General features: G+C 40.1%; 1 protein-coding gene across 2 annotated transcripts; it reads right to left on the bottom strand.

Moving 5' to 3' along the window:
• Window positions 1–1313: 1313 nt before the first annotated feature.
• LOC311341995 (beta-galactosidase-1-like protein 2) lies at window positions 1314–21172 on the bottom strand. Of its 2 annotated transcripts, none has more exons than XM_084466809.1 (19): window positions 21050–21172; window positions 20364–20552; window positions 19940–20008; window positions 19529–19624; window positions 18948–19056; window positions 18358–18450; window positions 18086–18167; window positions 17089–17153; window positions 16395–16479; window positions 14674–14817; window positions 13836–13916; window positions 7953–8059; window positions 6915–7061; window positions 4912–4983; window positions 4195–4273; window positions 3963–4050; window positions 2941–3055; window positions 2601–2717; window positions 1314–2204 (listed from the first exon to the last, which is right to left on the bottom strand). In XM_084466809.1, exons 1-19 carry the CDS (start codon window positions 21130–21132, stop codon window positions 2118–2120), a joined length of 1908 nt encoding a protein of 635 aa, XP_084322935.1. In that variant the 5' UTR covers window positions 21133–21172; the 3' UTR covers window positions 1314–2117. The 2 variants fall into 2 exon arrangements, with proteins under 2 accessions (XP_084322935.1, XP_084322936.1); XM_084466810.1 differs by lacking the exon at window positions 21050–21172 and adding an exon at window positions 20695–20729.
• Window positions 21173–21887: the final 715 nt, after the last annotated feature.

Here is a 21887-nt window from a genome sequence, read left to right as displayed (position 1 = left end):
TATTAGAAATAAAACTATCCTTGTATCACAATGATCACATTACATTTTGGGGGACTACTTTCTCAGTAGCGGCGCAATTTCACTTTGCTCCGGTGTAGCAACCAATTCACTAAAGCAGAAGGTAAACAGAGAAGCGCACTCCAGGTAATATCAGTCCGCCGCTGCCGTAGCTTGCTTCCAACTACAGGGATTATAAACTAAATGCAATGCAAGGGTAAGTTTATTTCTAACACTATTCTATCAACACAGACATTTACATCGATAGTCGGGCATTATAATTGGTTTGCCTCAGGAGTGGGTAAAACAGTTTTTATCGGCAGGCTAGCAGTTCCCCTTGACTTGCGCTAGCCTAGCACCAGCGATTTCTGCAACTGGCTCACTTGGAAATGAGACCCAATGTCCAAAATCATTGTGGGGGGTTCTTTAAACACCCCACTTAAGTGGAAGTACCTAAGTATTCAATTTTTGTACTTAAGTATTGCAAGTAGTTAATTTTAAAATGTACTACTCAAGTACTGAAAGTAAAAGTATTGTGTTATGTTTATATTAAAGAAAGCAGTCAAAAGTTTGAATATCATATTGTTTATATTATCTCAAATATTTAAACTGAAGGACACACAATTCATTTGGCTGTAGCAGCAGTACAAGGACAGTAATACATACAGAGCTGTCTTAAAGCTGTCAAACACCACATACAAGTGTTTATGTAAAAACAAACAACTAAAACATCTCAAAGGCCAGAGGAGTATTCCAAGAAAACGACTAATTGACAAACATGGGTAAGTTAAAGGACAATTCCGGTATTTTGAACATTGAGCCCCCTTTCTGGTTTGTCTAGGTTTAAATAGAGTGGTTGACACCGACATTTTGACTATTGGTCCTGTCCGGGTATTTGGCTCATTTAGAGTCGCCCCTGCCTGCTTCAGAATGGCTGGCGACGTGTCCTTAAAACAACCCTAAACGTTCGTTTTCAGAAATGTGCAACTCACCGAGTGGGTAGTGGTGTTTGTTTATGTTCCAAATCAAGTATCGTAGCGAAATACAGTTTCTGTCATGTTTTATTGCTATTTTATCACATTTTGTAAATCCCACTGATTTCTGTTGAAGACTCATTGCTCGTTAGCCGGAAAAGGAAAGGGGGGCTGTTTACGTTTGGTTGTAGTCTTTTCGTTTGGTTCTAGCCCTACTGTTGAGATGGAGAACCGAACGAAAAGACTACAACCAAACGTAAACAGCCCCCCTTTCCGTTTCCGTTTGCAATGAATCTTCCAACAGAAATCAATGGGATAACATTTTTATAATTGTAACGAGTAACGATTCAGCACATGAAAAATGTATTGGAGTAAAAGTATTAAACTCATCCAAAATATGTAGTGAAGTAAAAGTGGAAAATAATACTCCAGTAAAGTACAGATACAGCATTTTAATACTTAAGTACAGTAGTGAAGTAGTTCTACTTCGTTACTACACATACATCTCTGGTTGCAGATAACCTCACCTTTCTACCGCAGTATTCAATAGTCGATTACATCAGGTGTGTTATGTTGCTCTAGTTAATTACACTGTGCCTAAAAGAGGTAACAAACTGCCAGTTTATTAAAAGACAACAAACAATATTGCCCTTCCCGCAAGAAAGGTATATGTTGTAATGAAGTGCAATTGGTTTTATTAACAACTGAACATATTACGACTTGCACGTGTCTACATCGCCTTGTAAAGGGACATCGACATCCAAACAGTGTTTGGCAAAAATTTGACAAAACATATTTTACATTCATGACAAAACATAATAAATAAACCAAATAAGTAGACCAATATGATAATTTGTATGTTAATTCATTGTTACATCCTATTCATATGCTTTTGAAACATTTAATAAAATGTTGGAATAAAACATTTCCACAAATTTTAACAGAGCCACCTCCCAAAATAATATGTTGGGAGTGAGTTTAGTTTTAACGCAACAAGGAAATATTTAGTTGAGCAAAAATAAGGTATATTGCAATATCACCGAGGATCAGGTGATAGGCGACTGGGGCCCGACCCTTCCACATCCTCCATGGTACCGCTCTGACCAGCCACTGATCAAAAAAAAAATCCCCTCTCACCTCCAGTCCTCACTGGACGTCCACGGTCATACCGTAGTCGGGGCCGCTGGCAAATTGGATCTTTCCATCCGCTTCCTGTTCTTCAAACACCATGACCTGTGGAGAGAGCAGATCAACAAGAATAGCCATGTGTGGAGAGAGGGGAAAGGTCAGGGACTTGGAGTTAGCCAAGTCGGTGGAGCGCCTGAGGACTGTTTTCTTCCCAGAAAGGGCACTGAAGTTCAATAACATCAAAACCATTGTTGAGGTTGGACAAGAGGCGCATAAAGTAGTATATTAAAAACTGTTGACCTATGATGGACTTTGTGCTGCATTTTAGTGGGGCTGGGGAAGAAAAACTGTTGGATAAAAACAAATGATACTGTGAACTTCAAAAACATTTCATGTATTCAAAACTGATGATTAGGTGTCAGCGGTTTATGTGTCTACAAACTAAGTGTCTGTCCGTCCTTCCGTCCATGTGTTTGGCTCAGCCATCCAGAATGGACATACCTGATTGGTTCCCTTGCGAAGCCAGGGCCCAGGGAGGTAGAGGGTTTGCTGTGGACCAATGGAGCAGTAGCGTCCGAGATTCTTCCCGTTGATAAATACAACACCTTTACTCCAGCCCTGCAAGTCCAACACAGCCACCAGACCGTTACAACTTAGATATCTGACAATCTGTCAGTAGCTTCTCTATACCACTACTACTAGTATAGTGTCACTACTATAGGTGCAGTAGTATAATGAAAAGGAATGAAGACATCAATGCAGTCTGCAGAAAAATAATCCTGTTTGACTTGTTAATGCGTCGGGTGAGGAGGCTAAAGGAGATGTATGCCTAGTGACTCACAGGAAGCTTGAGGAAGGTGTCTGTGGGATGGCTGTCCATGTACAGTTTGGCCTGCAGGAACGCTGGGAAGGCTGGCCGGTGACGCAGAGACTTCCAGTGGCCGGAACTCTGAAGTCTAACAGTTAGATTTCAATTATTAGATTTACTTCATTTTTCAATCCAACCACAAACTTTAAATATTGGGTCTGTTGTCACAGACTTGTAAAGTAGTTAACAATGAATATGCAATTCCTCTTGTTGTGTGTCAGTCTGAGAGTTTAAACTGAATTATAGTGAGAGTTTTATTGCAGAGGTACCCAATTTAATTGGGTGAATGAAAAATTATGGGTGAGGAATAAAAAAATATGACCTACATATGGACAGCCATAATATATTTCCGTATGCACACATGTACACATATTGCACACATATTCATTATCAGAAGGAATATTCAGATGGAATTTATTTGTTTGTGATATTATCTGAATCTGATTTGCTCCAATACAATGGCATCCACAAATAATGTTGACATAATTAATAACTAGTATTCTTGTCCCCATTAACCAGTGGGGCATGGAACCTATGGGGCATGGAACAGTGTGCGTCGAAAATTTATGTTTATGTAAAACTGACAAAACCAAAATCAGAACATGATTGAACATCTGTTGATCATCAACAACTGTTGATGCTCAATTATGCAAAAGTATGAGCAGAGCGAGTGTACTGAAAGAGAAAATGCAAAAAGAAAACAAAGATAACAAACAAACAAACAAACAAACAAGAAGGTAGCTCCCAACAGATTCCCAGTATCCAATCAAAAATGATGGTTCAAAATGCACCATGTTACCGTGTCGGCGTGACAGCCCATTAAATGCTTTGGTGGTATTTTTGACATGGTTCCACCATGTTCCCAGTGCAATTTAATGCTCTGTGTGAAGTATACTCTGTCCAAAGCAGAGAGCCAGTCTGAGAGGCAGGGTACGGACAGGAGTGCAGGGAGAATGACCAACATGAAAATTTAAAATTAAATGAAAGACACAAACCTGTTTACAAAATCTGCCTTCATATCCAGACTATAAATTATGAAGTCTCGGAGGTGCTTCTTATTCAACGTTATATTTCCAACAAGACCTGGAAGGCAAGTCAAAGTTGTTACTCAAGAGGTACTGTTAAATGTGTTTTTTCCATGGTGAATTGTGAAATTAAACCATCCATAAATGGCCTCAGTGGCATGTCGGTAATGCAATTGCTTTAGCCAACGATGGGGGACTGTACCTTTGCGTTGCTCATCCAGCATTATCCCATAATTCACTCTGCCACAGTTCTCAACAAGTAAACTCAGAGTTCTTTCTCCCTGTAAGTAGTACATGAATAAAATATTATACAAGGTCTGATTGGCGGAATGAGCCCTGCACACCTTTTTTGTTCAAACTTGAAATACATATTGGTGTGAAAACTTTCCAGATTTTCATATAGATTTAAATGGATTGATCCAGGATGGCAGGCACCCAAGCAGGCAGCACGGTGTTAAATATTAACAGCCTTAGGTTTTCAAAACATACTCCCTCAGCAGGCTAACATTGCTACACACTCACACAGACATTCAATCTAAAACAACGCACACGCAAACAAACACACACGAACAAGGCCACTTGTGACAGCAGCCTGCTGCAGTGGTGCCCAGACAGGCAGTTCATCAGATGCAGCTGTTGTGCTTGGAAGCAACTATAAAGTGGAGGTGAACCCTGTTTCAGCTCGAATTCAAACACTTTGAGGTTTTTTCAAATGCGTTTTAGGCTGAGAGTTCTAGGAGGAGAGGAAATGTGTTATCCCCATGGTTATGCCCCACGCCAACTTTGTGATATATTTTTTTAAGCTTGTGCTGTCGTCGTGTTCTGTTATATAAAACAAGCTCATAAGGTGAAGAACTGCATTTCAAAATCCATGATGTTTCATAACAAGAAGATGTGAAGCATTCAGAACAAAGTGTACCTTCTCTTCAAGAAGCGGCAGCTCCAGGGTTGTGTAATCCAAAACACCAACAAAGTGTTTGTTCAGAAAAACCTGGAGGAGTGAGAGCAACATCCATGAGCAGAGGGTCAGAGCCACGGTCTACTCATCAAAGTACACAATCATTAATTATGGATATGGGCATACAGGGAAATTGATAACCATCCACTCTGTATACTTGGGGATTTTGCCAGGTAATCGCACCATAATATCTTAACTGTAAAATAGTCTTGTTTGCCAGCTCTTCCTGGATGGTGGTAAAAGTGGTATTTTAAAGGGTTTTTAAAGTGAGGGAGGAAGGACTGCGCGCTTGGTTGCCATTGGCCTGCTTGCACTGTTAGTGGCGTATGGTGGCATAAGTATGAAGTGAGAATCAAGTTGTTTCAGGGTGTTTTGGTGAACTACAAAATAGCAGTGAGGGATAATTATGTGAAAAAGGGTTAGGGTTATCATTGGGCCTATTTTTGCCCTCAATGACTTAAGCTATTGGTTGTAATTTGGCTATGCTTATTTTCAGCTCCAATTGTTTTAAGAAAAATTAAGACACAAGACCAAAAGTGATGCCATTTAAAATGCATCATGCTCTGAATCATTCACTAACATCCTTTCCACAATATTAAACAGAACGGTCAGAGTAACAAACAATAAAAATAACAACAAGAACATAATTTCACAACTATTGACATGGGCTGTAAGCCTAACAATGTTTGAGGCAAATGTGGATGTTAATGGACGTTTCAGAATGTTGGTCACGGTGTTAAGCCAAATAAGATTGAGGGACTTCATTTATAGATCAAGTCAATCCTCCTCGCTGTTTGTGTTGCAAAGATATCAGTGACCTGGTCATACCAAACGGGATATTTTTTAAGTGATTTCAGAATAACGACGAGTGTAACTCCACGTTTTCGCCACCCTTTCACACGGCTTGGTAACCCAATGGTGGAGTACCAAAAAATAAGGTCTCAGCGTGTTTATTTCGGCAGACTTTTGGCAGTGGAAACGCCAATATAAGCGAACCGAACTGCTCGGTGGAAACGCCAGTGAATAGAGCCGCACTGTACCGCAACGAACAGTAGTGCACCGCTCGGTGGAAACGAGGCATACGAGCGAGTTCGTTGGGTCTCGTAGCCTAGAGACTTGAGCTGATACTTGACTTGAGCCCTCCCTCCGGGCTGCTCCACAGCCAGGGCTCCTGCTTATTGGTTCATAGCACAGCCAGGGCTCCAGCCTATTTGTGAATAGACATTGATGCGATTCAGATCCCTTAGCTAGTCCCACCCACTCAGAGGAGGACTTTCCTCCTCTCTCCCATTGACCCCCATGTTATCCACCGGCCGCCAGTAGTTCCCGAGAAATGAATGGGAGTCAATGGAGGCTGAGGGAGGAACGTCCTCCCCAAAGTAATATTCAATAGGCGATAGGGGGTGCTAATATCCCTTTACCCAGGGAAACGAACATTGCATATACAAAGGCATTAAAGTAGTCATATTTAAGGGCATTAATTCATTACACTAGTCTGGGCAATCTACACTTTCTATTCTCACAACATTCCTCCTCACTGGAGAAGCCTCCACTGACTGAGATTATATATATATATATATATATATATATATATATATATATATATATATATATATATACATATATACACACACACACACACACACACACACACACATACATATATATACATACACACACTGTATATACACAACATCGTTTTTTTCTGAAACAAAAAACGTTCTCACTTAAAGGAAAAAGGATTATCCCTTGAGGGTTCACACAACAAATACAGCTACTGCTGTGCAATGAATATTCTATCATTGATCGCTGTCTTGCCCGCGAGCATGAAGTGAGACATGTAGCGACACCAACTCGTTAGCTTCTTCTTACTCACTACATTGATGGGTTCAGCGTCTGCCCATTAGAGTCTAGAGACGTGATACATTACAGAGTGCTTGCATTGTGTTTATTATAATGCTCACCAGCGCTCTGTCTCTGATGTTATTCATTGAGTGAAGGGTTCCCCCACTGGTGATGGTGGTCTCGTACAGAGTGTAGCCGTACGACTGGCCGTTGTTGTTGTTCACCGGAAGATTCTCCATGTTCACTGGTGTGCTGGATCTGAAAGGCTAAATAAAAAATAAAACATGAAATATCTGCACCACCAATTGAAATACACCTTTCTCTCATGAAAGTTTTACTCTCAAAGTAGATTTATGTTTTCTGCAAGTTAGGTCAAATAAGATGGAACTTTATTCATCTCAGATGGTCAAACAAGCGAAATCGAAAGAGACAAAACATCAGCAATCTTTAACATAATTGATAACCTACTTTGTAACACGCAAGACCAAACTCAGACATGGATTTACTTTCAGGCAAACAACATAGAACTAATTCTCTCTTTTGGGTTGAAATCCTTTGAGGAGGAAGCAGTTGGCATGGGGAGTGAACGGTGAATGTTGTGAGGGACATGTTAGCTTTGTCTTGAATAGAAACAACCCTAAAAGGGGTAGGGGGTAAGCAGCGGATTGATCTATTGGCCATGAAGCTAGAAGTCAAGAATGAATGATTCTTCTTGATTCTTCTCCTGCGGATATCGGAATTTGAATTGGTCATCAGCTCACTCCTCTACTATTACAGTGCAGAGTGGACCTAAGCTTGTGTTTCTATGTAACTAATGCACCCGGCTAGTATATTGTCATGTTAAACTGTGTTTGGTTTATTGGGCTTGACAAAAGGCCGCTGTTGCTAGATAGTGTGTAGGGAAAAAACATTTTCATGATACTAATGAACAGGGCTCCTTCCCAAGTCTGAGGCTAAACATTCTCCCTCAGCCGAAAGGTGTTAACGTGTAATATGTGCATTCACACCATTTGATTAATTAGTTATACTAAATGTTGCTTGATTGGCCTGTGTTTTGATTGATGCTCCGTACACGTTTGATTTTATCGTTTGTTGTTTCAGTGTCTTGCTAACGTGATGCGGTGGGAAGGGGTTTGCTTGGCCGCTGCGTAGCTCACCTTGCCAGTGAAGGGCAGGCTGTCCCACAGAGACAGGTGCTGCATGAGGACAAGGGGCTGGTGGGCGCTCCTTCTCCGAAGGAGCGGGACTTCAGGCAGAGGCTGTGCTGAAGGACAATGAGAGAGGGAGGTTTGATGCTGCTTCATCTCTCTCATTCAAACTCCCTCTCATTCAATTAATCTCAATAGTTTTCTCAATAGGAAAATATGTAATCTTGAATATACACGCATTTCCCTGATTAGATATGTACACAACAAAAACTACCCCACCCACTCCTGCCTTGTTCGATCGTTGTGTTTTTCTAGACACACAAATTAGGCAGCTGCTATAGGAAGCATAGACAACAGATAGACCACCGTCCAGATGGCAAGGGTTTGCTGTGCCGTTAATCACGCTAATAGCAAAAGCCATTGATAAAAAAAACATTTAACATTTCATGGGGTTCACTCCCCTAAATAAAAACATAAGATGGTTATGGATCCAAGTTTTTACGGGCAGATTGGAGTTGTAATCTAAAGATTTGTATGCACATAGATTTTCTATGTGCATACAAATCATAACACACTAGGCTTTTCCATCAGATGTCTGTAGGACCTACAGATATCTGTAACATATGTATAGCCCACAGTGTAGGCTATTATAACCCATATATCGTTTGACATTTGGAGATAAGCTATTCCTGAAAAGGAATGGAAAAAAGATAACCATAGGACCTAGGAATGTTTCCCCATTAGTGAGGACTATTTTCTTTCTGTAACCCATATAGAAGAGGGATTCTGATAATAATAAAATAATAATTCATTCATTTTGTATAGTGCTTTTCGACCCAAAGACGCTTACAGTGACGGAGACATAAAAGACACGAAAAGGGTGATGACAATCAGGGGTAGGGCAGAGTGGACAGGGATGAAGGTGGTTATGGGAAGAGGAGGTCATAGGCTTGGGAAAAGAGGTAAGTTTTTAGACCGGATTTGAAGAATGTTCTTGTTTTCATCCAATCTATACTTTTTTTTTCTTCTTAATACAAAGGACAGTCAGCCAGTACCCTGGTGTAGCAATAGCATAGTCAATCTTTGTTCAAACACATGCAAAAATAGAAATATTATAGTGCGGCCTTATCGCTGCAAGTGTCATCCCTTGCCAGGCTTGCTACAGACCCATCCATACATTAGGGAATCAGGGATATTATAGTGCATTTATAGATTCACCATCTATATAACAAGAGGATTGATTTCTTTATACCATCCCTTCCCATTAGGACTATTATAGTGCACTTATAGAGTTACCAATCTATATACCTAGAGGAGGTTGGATCATTCTATATTTCTACATTCTATATATTTGATCTCCATATTTCATGTTTTTCCAAAATGATTGGAAAATCTTTAAATTAATTATGAGCCTAATTAAGAGGGGAAGGATTTTTTTAAAATGTTGGCAATGCACAAAACATTAAGACTGACATGATTCTGTGGAACCAAACAAATAATAAAGGTAAAGTACTATATGAATACTGGTTTGATTTAAAGTTTTATAGAATTACATTTTGGATGTCTCACGAATTTCCTATGTATGTAGCTTACTTAAATGAATGAATGCATGCATGCATTTTTATTGGTCGTAACCAAGGGGTAGAGGCAGAAGCTTCAGCTTATTTCAAGCCTTTTTGAGTTTGAATTTCTCCATTGACAGACACAATGACGATTGGCAAACTGGCAAACTATTCATCATTCAATAGTCCATGATTATTCTTATTAGTGTCAAAACATACATTACATACACATACACACAACATACAGGTTCAATAATCAACTGCTCCACGAAAGCCAAATTCATAAATCATAACGTTATTATTTACTCAGTTAACAAAAGCCAGGGCCCCGTTTCCCGAAAGCATCGTTAGCCTAACGACGTCGTTAACACCGTCGTACGATCATCGCAGAATTTTCGGACCGTTTCCCGAAAGCATCGTTACGTAACGACGTCGTTAAAACCCTCGTAGCTAATGACGCCTACAGGGATACTCGTTAAGCACTAGGATGCATCGTTACTATAGCCTCAGTGGAGTCACCAGCTGGACATTCCGTGTATCGGATGTGTTTTATTAAAACACGTCATCCAATACCACTGAATGTCCAGCTGGCGCTATTTCGCAATACCCCAAAAACAGTGGTTCCCGCATATATATTACTCGTAGACTACTGTTAGATTTAAACAGGAAAGACAGAGACATGTTAGAAGTCAACAAAAATATAACTTATTGCAGCAATTAAAAATTCCAAAAAGAAATGTAGGCCTACCGATGAAACGCCACGTCACAAGGCAACCCTATCACAAGGCATATAATAAAATCAAATGATTCCATTGCTCGTGTGGGAGGTCGCTTGCGAGCGGCACTTGCTGTCTCCCTCTAATTTTAATTCAACCATCGTGGTTAAAATGTCCTCATATTGATCAATGACAGAAGACCTACTGTAGCCTACATGAATCATGCTGAGACCAGCGGGTGTCAGATAATTTCTGCAGGCGTTTTTTGTTGCGATTGTTTGCCATAAAGCACTGTAGGCGCGTCGGTGAGGCTGTGATGAAGTTCACTATTTATTGGACCGTGTCTAGACAGTTACGAACATCCCTGACCTTAGTGGAGTGCACAATCGCCAAGTTGAGAGCGTGGTTTCTGCAGTGAACGTAGACTGCTGCGTGCCTTTCCCGCTTACATTGCCCGCACACCATCATACCCCCTGCCTAACAATATGGCAGGAATCGATCTAGACCAGCAACAGCAATAGCCGTGTCAATGCCTCTGTGTTTGAATGATAATGAATGAATGGAACGTTGCATTTTTAATGTTGACACCAAAGTTTCTAGAGAGTGAGCGGCGCGTCAATCACTGAATGAATGAATGAAACGGAATGCAGGAATCAGAGAAAGTCCGCCCTCTTTGCGGCGCAAAGCATGTTTCAGAAATCAGCACATTTAAATAAATGCTATAGGCCTAGTTGTCACACAGACACATGCTATTTTTTATTTTTTTAATATGGAACTATTTCAGGGGAGAAAATGCCGTGAAACAATGTACGCACGGTGCGTTCGGGATTAGGACTGATATAGCATATGTCGGCCTAGACCTAATAAATTGTGTTTTAATATTTGTAGCATTCATCTTACTGTGTGTTCACACCGCACTTCGCCCCGCGACACGTTTCAATGACGTCGTAAGAGCAGAGCACGCGCGTTCATGTTAAGATGGGATCGTTATCGGGAAACGGGGCCCAGCCTTCATCTGTATTAGAACAACAAAAAGGTAAACTGTGAATTATTTATGCAGTCATATGTGATATTAGGTGATATTAGGATGACAGTACAAACAAACATTACCCCAAGTTACATTGATATGGAAAATAAATACCAACCAACCTATTCACTTCTGGCAGTATAGTTTTATAATTTCATAATCAAACTTTACAAGAGAAAACAATTCAATGCAGTTTTTACATGGATCCCAATGCTGCACTTGCTCATGTGACCACAGTAGTTTATGGTAACACAACGGTTCGTTACCATCTGGCTGCGCATCTAGCCAACTGTTTGTAAACGAGAAACCCATCTATAAGTAAGGAAGATGCCCTGTGACTTTCACTTCAGAATACCGCACGTTCAACACTGCCTACTGTCTACTGCCTACTGTTTTATCACCTTAAGGTGGTAACGCCCGAATCACATATTTAGCTAGGATACAGACACTTACAGACTCTTGTTTCTGATAGGTGAAGCATCTTTCTTTTTCCTACCACAACCAGTACTACTGTGTGGCAGTGAAAAACTACTTGGAGGATGCCTTTGTTTGAGGGGAATGATTACTTCTCATTGATTCCTGGCTTTTGCCTCTTCTTCTTCTCCCATGTCACTAGTATTTTACTCCCATGATTTGTCTGCCTGCTTGGCACCTGCTGCACACCTTGCTATCCTGGAACGAGCATTCGTCAAATTGAATGTCATTACTGTCCAGTCATTGGTGTTAAAGCTGCAGTAGGTAAGATCAGAGTTTTAAAGTGAAAGAGAGCAAAAAAGAAAAGAACAGAACAAGATTTTGAAAATAAATAACCCCCCCCAATAAAATCCCCTCTCAGCCACTTCCCTACCTATGTTTCTCCATCAAGAATTTATGCATTTTACACACCTGTGATTGACAGACAAGGTGAATGCCTTGACTTGTCAGAAATGAGCCACGAGCATCACAGTTTTTAAAAGGTCTCATACAGAGGCAGGCCACTCACAAGATCTTTTCACAGCACATTTCCCTTACTAATAGCCGGCGGACAGCTAGGCCATTTATGACAAATTAAATGCAAATAATAGCTCTTAAATTTTACCTACGCCAGCTTTGTTTTGTGTACGTCGTTAAGAGATCCTTGTGGAGATTATGTGGACTGGTAAAGCCTTTGAAATTCTGACTGTTAACATGCTGTTTGAATGCTATATAAATATATGTGAGGTTTGTGACTATTTTTGCGGATTTGATCTGGTGAAATGATAAGAGTGAAATGCAGAGCATTGGATGCATGTCTTGGTTGTCTGGTAATGCGATGTTTCCTCTCATCCACATCATAAATATTACATCTGTTGTATTCCATAATGCAATTGCTTCAGATTCTGTGCACTAAATCTAATTTGCGGTTTGTTTATTTTGGCGTTGTTGTGCGATCCTCATTCAAACTCGACCACTACTGGGTTGACAAGACTTAATAATAGCATAATGGAACCCTAATCTTGACAAGGAAGATGAGTGAAGGTAAATTGCATACACGTCTGCAACATAGAATAGTGGCCATTTTTTATTTTGAAAAACCTTGAGATTAATACAAATCCACGTAGGCTTGAGACGGCCCGATGCAACAATGCAATTCCTTGAGCCCTGTTGTCAAGCAAATCATCATAGAATAACGAGGAAGAGAAAAATACTGGAAGAACACAGATTGGGGGGAGTGACTCGCACAATGTGAAGGGCATGAATGTAGAGTCAAAGTAAGATATTAAGATGATCTGGTTAAAGAATTAGGTCATGGCTATGCGCTGACCCAGGAAAAGGCAATCCCGTTTCCAACATCATATTCAGACGGCTGCTCATTGTTCAACATACTGAAAAGAAAACAACACAACGTATGGCAAGAGATCTTCCACAAGTTGGGGTCGGCTATTGTTAGTGAGTGGAGTGGAGGTAAATTAATGAGCTCATTGGAAACATAGTTTCCAATGAAAAGTACACAATCACTGACCACCAAAGACACACACACGACCAAAATGCCCCCAAAAATATATATTTACTATGCAATGCATGCAATACATTGTATGTATTGTGTGTATGTGATTTCTACCTTTATTTATGTATTTATTTTGGTTTATTTTAGGAACAGTCAGACTAATCTGGGGTTTGGACTTTCATCCGTGTCTTGAGAGATCATCGTACGTGACCAAGCACAGCGAATGCTTCCTTGAAATCCCTGAAAACAACCCGAGCAAGACTGTGTGCATTTTGTGTGGCATTGGCACAGAAAAAAAAGCCACACACACACACACGCACCAAGGCACTCGGACACACTTTTCCAACTTGAGAGAAAGTAGCAAAAGCTTGAGGAACTGTCACACTCAAACAAGCAAGGAGAACTGGACAGCGGCTATGCCCAGTATAGCCCCCCCCTCCGACTACATGCCTGCAGCCCCAGTATGGAGAGAAAGAAGAACAGAAGGATGGCAAAAAGGCAAATGACAATTAATAATAAAAAATATTTAATAATCACAAGAATAAAGACAACAACAGAGAGATGCAGAAAGAGAAAAAGGAAAAGGTGCCCCACAGAGCCCCTCTCGGCGACAGCACTCACTGTGGTAAGGGCTGAAGACCTTCCTCAGAAGATGGTACTTGGAGGTGTAATCCCCAGCCTCGGATAATGGAGCGTCGTAATCTGAAAGATAATGTGTTGCTATCAGAACAGCCAGCACAGGGGAGCCAGGGACGTAGAGGCAGCCATCCCCCCCTGCTCAACCCCATCCCTCTTCCCCTCCAATTTGCAGAGGATTATTTTTGCCATGCTGTCTCCCTATCAATGCATCTTTAGACGGCGCTATAATAGATGAGGGACGTTTTGGGTTATCTCCCAACAGAAAATGCAGACTTTTTTTTTACGCTTGGGGCAAAAAAAAAATAAAAAGTATGATCCCAGTGAGGAGTAAACAGAGGAATAAGGAGCACTGAAGGTCGAATGTGGCTGCCGCTGCGATTTTCTGTCAAATTTCTCCCTGTACAGGAAAAAGATTGATGCATGTTAAGCACCCTCAAGAAGCATATAAAAGTCATTGGAGCATTTTAAATTTACATTTGCAATGCATTTGATAACGTAATCCATTCATTACCGTACAGTAATTATTTAATTGCAATGCAGTTTAAGGTCAGGTGCGACGATGAACTAGCACCATCTATTGGCAAAAGATTTATGCTGTCAACACAACAACATCAACTGGAATGAAGACATGAATCCAAGTAGTAAGAACATTATTAAAAAGTAATATTGTGATCAATTATTTACATCTTATCATGCTAAATAGTGCAATCAAATTATTCCTCCAGCCCTACCTGACATGGTAGCAAGTGTCAAACTGTCAGTCACCAAGCATGCAAGAACACATACTTTAAGAATTATGATGCATTAAAACTGTCCCTACCATAACTTGTTACCATGGGTTTAGGTGCTGGTAATCCAACAGCAGCAGCCCCATTCATGAAGCCAAAGTTGGTCCCTCCATGAAACATGTAGAGGTTGATTGACATTTCCTGTTGCAGGATTCCATTTACCACAGCCACCATGTCTGTTAAGAAATACAGGAAAAATATATATGTAGCTCTACATTACAGATCATTAAAAGAGCAAACCTCTTCCAGACCACCACAGGTTAGATTCCCGACTTGCCATACTCATCCGTGTGTGTAATGATGAACTGTAAATACACTGTATATGCTAATATATTGCTGCTATGGCATGTTGTACCAGATCACGAGTCAACTGTTCAAACATGCGTAAAGTATTTATATTCCCTATTATTTTATTTTAGATTATAATCCATAGTATTGTGCTGACCCTACCCTTTGAAGCAATGAAACCGGGTTTTCAGAATGGGCCGTGCATCGTAACATGCATACACTCCCCTACTTCTAAAAGTCATTACGGAAGGTAAGGATGATTATGCGCCAGGGGACTCTGCTGCCGGTGATGTGTTTCACCATGTTTAATTTATCAGCCCTGTATGCAGGACAATCACCTGGGAACCTGCCTGCTGCTGCCGCAGTAATATAGGGGAACGGGTGTAGGTGCAGGAGAATAACGGTACAAATAGATGGCAATAAATTATTCTAACTTCATAATTTTCTACTCTCTTGCTGTGTTCACGTGGATCTCGGTAGAGCGTAGGCAAAAAAATAAAGAAAAATAAAGAGTACTCAAATGGAAGCTAAGAAAGTCGAGAAAATATAACTCCTCATTCACCAGCGATACGTACTACATGTGTGAAACGTCTTCAGCTCCCTAATTAACCGTTTTTCTGGATTATGGCTGAATATCACATCATCAACTAAATCAGGGTTTCCTCTACATGCATCCAGCATGGGTGCAGAGAATGGCACAATGACTAGCACAACTGCATCCGCCATGCAAAAACAAGATATATACAAAAGTATATATCCTTTTTTTGATAGAAATGACATTGGGCACCCCAAATGCCATTACATTTACTTAGAAACATAAATCATAGAAACATAAACCCAGCCTGCTACGGGACCCCCTCCTCAATTGTCACATTCTCATTATTGCATCAGGACCAAAGTACGGACAGCAAAACAGTTTTCTGCTATAGTAAGTTACATGATGGCACGGCAACAAAGAATTAAATGCTTCATGAAACACAACTAGGAGAAAGCAGACACAGGGATATGCCAAGCCATAATGCAGTGTGTGAAGGAAGCCATGGCCTGGGAGAGAGTGAGTGAGTGAGTGAGTGAGTGAGTGAGTGAGTGAGTGAGATGCAATCATCCGTGTTTTCCCCAGCAGAGTTTTACTCATGCAAGACACCATCTTAAGTCTTAACCCTTAGCGGGTCTGCTCTAATTGCTCTCGGGTAGTGGTAGGCATGTCTTTCACAGCAGAAGCGTGCCGTGTCGACTTACAACTTTACTTGTCTCATCTGACAGAAGCAATAGAAGCCTCTGCCGCAGTCTCTGTGCTATCCATCACCCCCTAAAGAGAAAACATTTTGCCCTCAGTCCTTCGGCTGACGGCCTGTCGGGCGCTCATCACAAGGACTGTCTGTCTGTCTGTGGGATTCTCTCTCCCGCTCTCTCTCTCTGTCATTGCTCTCAGATAACCTTTGTATTTTAGAGCAGCGTGTCTTACCCTCAGCAGGGAACAGATGGTGAAGGCCACCCCAAAGGTCAAACCAGCCAGACCAGTACTCCATCACCATCTTTGGCTTCTGAGGCTGACCACAATATTATAATCAGCCATGGTTAATAGTAGCACAATTAAAAATGTGGGAGGTTTCCATTGGAAATATACAATGTGCAGTTAATTCTAGATTTAAACATTAATAGTTAGATAAGCGATGGTTGAGTGGATTTTTAAAAAACAACAAAAACAACATGACTTTAGGTACTGAGATCATAGTCCTGGATATTTGGATTGTGTGAAAACTATATATCCATAACCCTTCCAGGTAGTGATACAATGTGGCATAGTGAGTGCAACCAGTCTGCTTCAAGTGGCTGTAACCTCTGTTAAACCCCTACCCTACTCCAGGCTGACTCACACAGCTTGTATTACGCTGTATGAGGCCTGCATGCGTGTGTATTGGCAATGATCTAAAGAGTTCCCTGTTGAACGAGATTCTTGGTGGTGCTAGATTGGGACTTGGGACACTCATTTGAAGCATTTCATTAATGTTATTTGATTGGATCTGATGAAGAAAAACAACACAGAATGTCTTATGGTCTCTGAAGTTCTCAAATTTGCTTTCATAAGCGTCTTTCTTAGGAAACATCACCAACAATAATCTGCACATAAAAACCGTGATCCAAAAGTTAAGACTCACTTGTATTTCTTCCAGGTAATTAAGAACAGCCGGGTTCAGCTTCTGCAAATTGACGGTTTCCAGAGCTGGGGGTAACAAACATAGCACAAGGAAATACACTGTCAAGCAAGTTATTTTCCTCTAGACAACAGCATCTTGTTCTAAAGTATTTAGATAGTTGAGAATATAGTTTTAATCATTTGTGTAATACACGTTTATGTACCTCCTGGAACATTAACTTTGGTAAAATATCTTGACCATCTGTGAAGCTCTCTTTTTGAATATTTGAAACAACATTTACTTCTCCTCCACAGTATCTTGTGGGACCATTATAAAAAATTCATAATGAGAGATATTCAGATCATATTAGATTCCTTGGTAGAATCAGGTCATTGCATGCACCCAATGAACACAGCCTAAATACAGCCAACATGATAATAACAAATTATGTCTTGTGTAACTGCCAATTGTTTGGCTGTCTATTTAAAATGACTGAGAAGTTAGGAGTTAGTGATTACTGACAATATGTTAGCAGCTGCCACCTAGGCTGCTGCAGTCGGTTAAAACAGTTTTACTTATATTTGAGGCACTCCCATTTATTTTTGTACTATTCAGCCACTGCACTGCAGGACATACCTTAATTGGAGTGTAATAGCATTAGGAATCATTATTTACTACAGTAAATAAGCAATTCAAGGTGTCGCTGATATAGATCAAGAGGTCCCAAACTAGGATAAGAAATCCTCTAAATTGTTAAAAAAAATGAATGTTGCCCAATAGTGTCTAGTACCCAGGAGCTAAAAGGTATGAACAACATCTGCATTATTTTGACCTATGAGTACGCTCAGTTGAATTGTTCTGCGGTGCAGCCCATTTAGTTTTCATTAGGGGTTGCTCTGAAGAACAGCTGCCAGACATTGCCTCACATGATCCCGTTCATTTGTCTTAGTGTTCTATGCACCGACTTTGTGTGTGCGTACATAAGTGTATGTGTGTCTGCGTGTCTGAATGACAATACCTCCATTCACTCCCCCAAGAGTCCACCCGTTCTGGTTGTCTGAGGTCAGCAGCAGCTCAGTGATGCCTCTGGACAATAAGGCCTGTAAGGAACAGAGATTATATAGAAAACAACTCCTGCTCTTCTGAAATAATAATGTTATTGTCTGTTTTGAATACGTGGAAGGAGACTAGGGGATAAGCGGAGGAAGAAGGGTTAAAGCGTGGAAAAGGAATTGGTGATTATTGATAAGACACTGCTTTTCTTATTGGTGTAAAATTTATATTTCTTACCTCCTTGATGAATGACATATATTCTGTATCTTTCGCGTAGGAACCATATTCATTCTCCACTTGAACTGCAATGATGGGTCCCCCATTTGAGTGCTGTGTGCAAGTTAGGCCAAGACAAATTTGGTTTCACCCTATGATGATTTGTTCAAATATTTATTGTTGAATTATTTTCCAGCTAGATTTTAATTAAACATGTAAGAGAGGATTATACAATCAACAGTAAAAGCATCTTAGTTGGGGTGGTGCAAATCCTCAAAAACACATGTGACAGCATGCACTGTATTACAAAGATTTTGAGGAACAGGTGCAGGTCTAACAACTGTAGACTTAAATGTTATATGTAGCATTATTCAACAGCTTACCATACTCCAAAGTGGAAGTAAAAGAGATTAATTTAGAAAACAATAAACTCTACATGCACTATATGTTATCATATAGAACAACACTTTCACATTACATTTTTTATATAATCAGCATGTGGTGTCGCTACCTAGATGAAAGGGTTCATCTCCTTGAGTGATGTGATTGTGTGAAGCATTAATTACATTTGAAATGTAGACCACACCATGCAAAGACGTCAACAAACCTACCTGATATGGAACAACCCTCTTCATAAGCTGGTGGAAGAATGAGTCAACAGCCTCTGTGAATCCCAGGTATGTTGTCCTTAGCTTCATTTTTTTATCACGTAGCAACCAACTGAAAAACATGTCATAGGAAGAGTTGTATATTCACTCGTATCAGTCACAGATTAAGTGACCCAACCTGTTCATTGTAGGTGCAGAGCTGCCTCTCAAAGCTAAAGGCCACCAGTTGATGACCAGAAACACTCAAAATTTCACAACAGAAAAAATTCACTCCTACATGTTATCATTGTTTTGGTCCATTTCTTGTTCATTTCAATGAGTTGCACTGTGCTCTTGTTATTTTATGGTCTGGCAAATAAAATCAATCCATATTCAATTTCTATCAGCTGCATGTTCACCACTAACAGAGTAATCTTGTCAACTAACTGTAAAGGTATTTCATAACATTGCATCACAACCACTATGCAACTTTTGATTGCAGTTAAGATACTGCTGGCTCTTCCGTTCAGACTAGTTCCATTTATCTGATAACAAAAAAACATTATTCCTTGGTAAAAATAAGAAAAATGCAATGTTATATGTACCTGGGTAGCCCACCCAGTTCCCACTCAGCACATATGTAAGGTCCAGGACGCAGAATGACCCTGAGACCTAGTTCTGCTGCAAGGCTCAGGTACCCTCTAGGAAATAGAAACATGATATTGTGGGTACTCAATCACTATGCCATCCTATTTTATTGAATAGAACCTGGTCCAAATGTCTTTATATGAATAAATGATAACACTATGTGTGCAAAGGAAATTCATTTCTGAAATTAAGATGAAATATTTCCTTAAAATTATAAATTAGCTCAATTCCTAATTGACAATAAAAGCAAATTATGTGAAAACTTAGCACCTTGGACAACCCAACGCTGCCCTCTGTTGGAAGTCAGTGGTTCGACGTGAGACTACTATTGTGTAAACAATGACAGTTGTTGACAGGTCCTCCCTTACTCCAAATCCAAATTGTCCTGGAAGTCGAACACTCCTCTCTCCGGTTCATGCAAGTTCCATGGGACATATCTAACAGGAATACAATAGCTTCAATATGCATGTGAAAAAAGTGACTTCTGTGCTATTGTGATTGGTTTGTCTCTTTAAAACATAGCCTCCACATCTTCCTGTAATACGTTTTGAAGTGAATCTGTGGGATCTGTCTTTGAACTCACACTTTGTATGGCTCATCAAGAAGTGGTTTGTCTCTTTAAAAACATAGCCTCCACTGTAAACCACTTCTTGATGAATAATCGTTTTGATCTTCCTGTAATACGTTTTGAAGTGAATCTGTGGGATCTGTGTTTGAACTGACAATTTGTATGGCTCATAAATAAATTTAGATGACTCAATGGTCTAGAAGTCATGATGAAGTGTGTCTTACGTGGTGAGAGTGTTGAGACCACAGGCCTTCATCTTCAACAGCCGGTCTTCCCAGTGGGTTTTGGGGACACGGAAGTAATGGATGGAGCCTCCCAGGATGCGAAAGGGCTTTCCCTCCAGAGTGAACTGGGAGGAGTTGGCAACCAGTCCATTTCCAACATTGGTCCACTTTTTCTCTACAGGCACCCGCCTGATAGACAAAACATGATGTGTGTGAGGTAGAAAAAAGCGTTGTCTACGCATAGAAATGTATGTATGTATGCATGTATAAAATGGTTGTAAATTGCAGACTAATTAATACTATAAATCACACGTGATATCTGTGTCCTCACCAATTACTGTGATATCTGTGTCTTTACCAATAACTGTGGTGTCTGTGGCTTCACCAATACATATCCGTGTCTTCACTGAAACTGGTGATACCTGTGAGAACGGTGATGTGTGACTTCATAGGGTGCAGTGAGAAAGTGTCCGACTAGCACGCAGGATAAATTACGTGTTAATGTACAATGTCTATGATGATAAGATAAACCTCCTAAAACATCCTTTAACCTTAAGCCAAGTTCAAAACGTATGCAATGCTTTGTTTTGAAAGCCCAGGAAACATGGGCACATCTTTCTGTCGAAGTTATTTACTGGATAAAACTTAGAATTAACTTAAGTAGGCTAGTTCAGTTCAGGGCTTACCGTGTCCATTGATACGCAATGATTCCAGCGATAATGAAAAGTAGCAGAACATTTCTCCGAATTGACGTCAAGCGAACAAACATCGAGCTCTACTGCCTTTTGAGGACGAGGACCGTGTTGCTGCTGCACGCGCTGCGTTGAAGAGTGCAGGCGCCTCGCGCGGCTGTCTGTTTCCGCGAGATGGGGACAAGTTTTGTTTTTACGCAAAGGCTATTTTAATTTCGTTCAATGCACATTCGACAATGCCGTTCCCTTTAAATTGGTATCAGTGCAAACCGACTTTTTAAATGTCGATATTAATTTGGCATACCGAAATTAAGTTAGTAGCTAATGAGTTGGAGTTGACTTGATGCCGTCATCAAACATATGTCATACGTCATCAGCTACACGCGTTCTTTCGATAAAACTATCGATAGCTATCGATAAAACAGAAAACATTACTATAACAAAGACGGGAAATGAACGCACACCATATTATGCAATACTTGGCACTCGATGGTTACAAAAATGTCGTCAAAAATCTTTAGCCAAATTGCAGGCACGTGTTTTTGTGTTCAAATAACGTGTGACCAAATAAAATAACAAAATAATACATACAATATCAAATATACATAGTAAATTTCGTATTTATGTTCAATACACATTTATATATATATATATATATATATATATATATATATATATATGTGTGTGTGTGTGTGTGTGTGTGTGTGTGTGTGTGTGTGTGTGTTTATATATATATACACAAAAGCTAACTGCAAACGGCATAAAATGTAAAAAGTATCTCTTTATAGCTTCCCTTATTTTTCTCATACTTTTATTTAAAGAGAGCATGGGC

The sequence above is a fragment of the Micromesistius poutassou genome, assembly GCF_964030765.1.
Source record: "Micromesistius poutassou genome assembly, chromosome: 4".
In the NCBI taxonomy this organism is placed as follows: Eukaryota; Metazoa; Chordata; class Actinopteri; order Gadiformes; family Gadidae; genus Micromesistius; species Micromesistius poutassou.
Note: the sequence above shows the minus strand (reverse complement) of the source record. Positions and strands in the feature narration are given on the sequence as shown.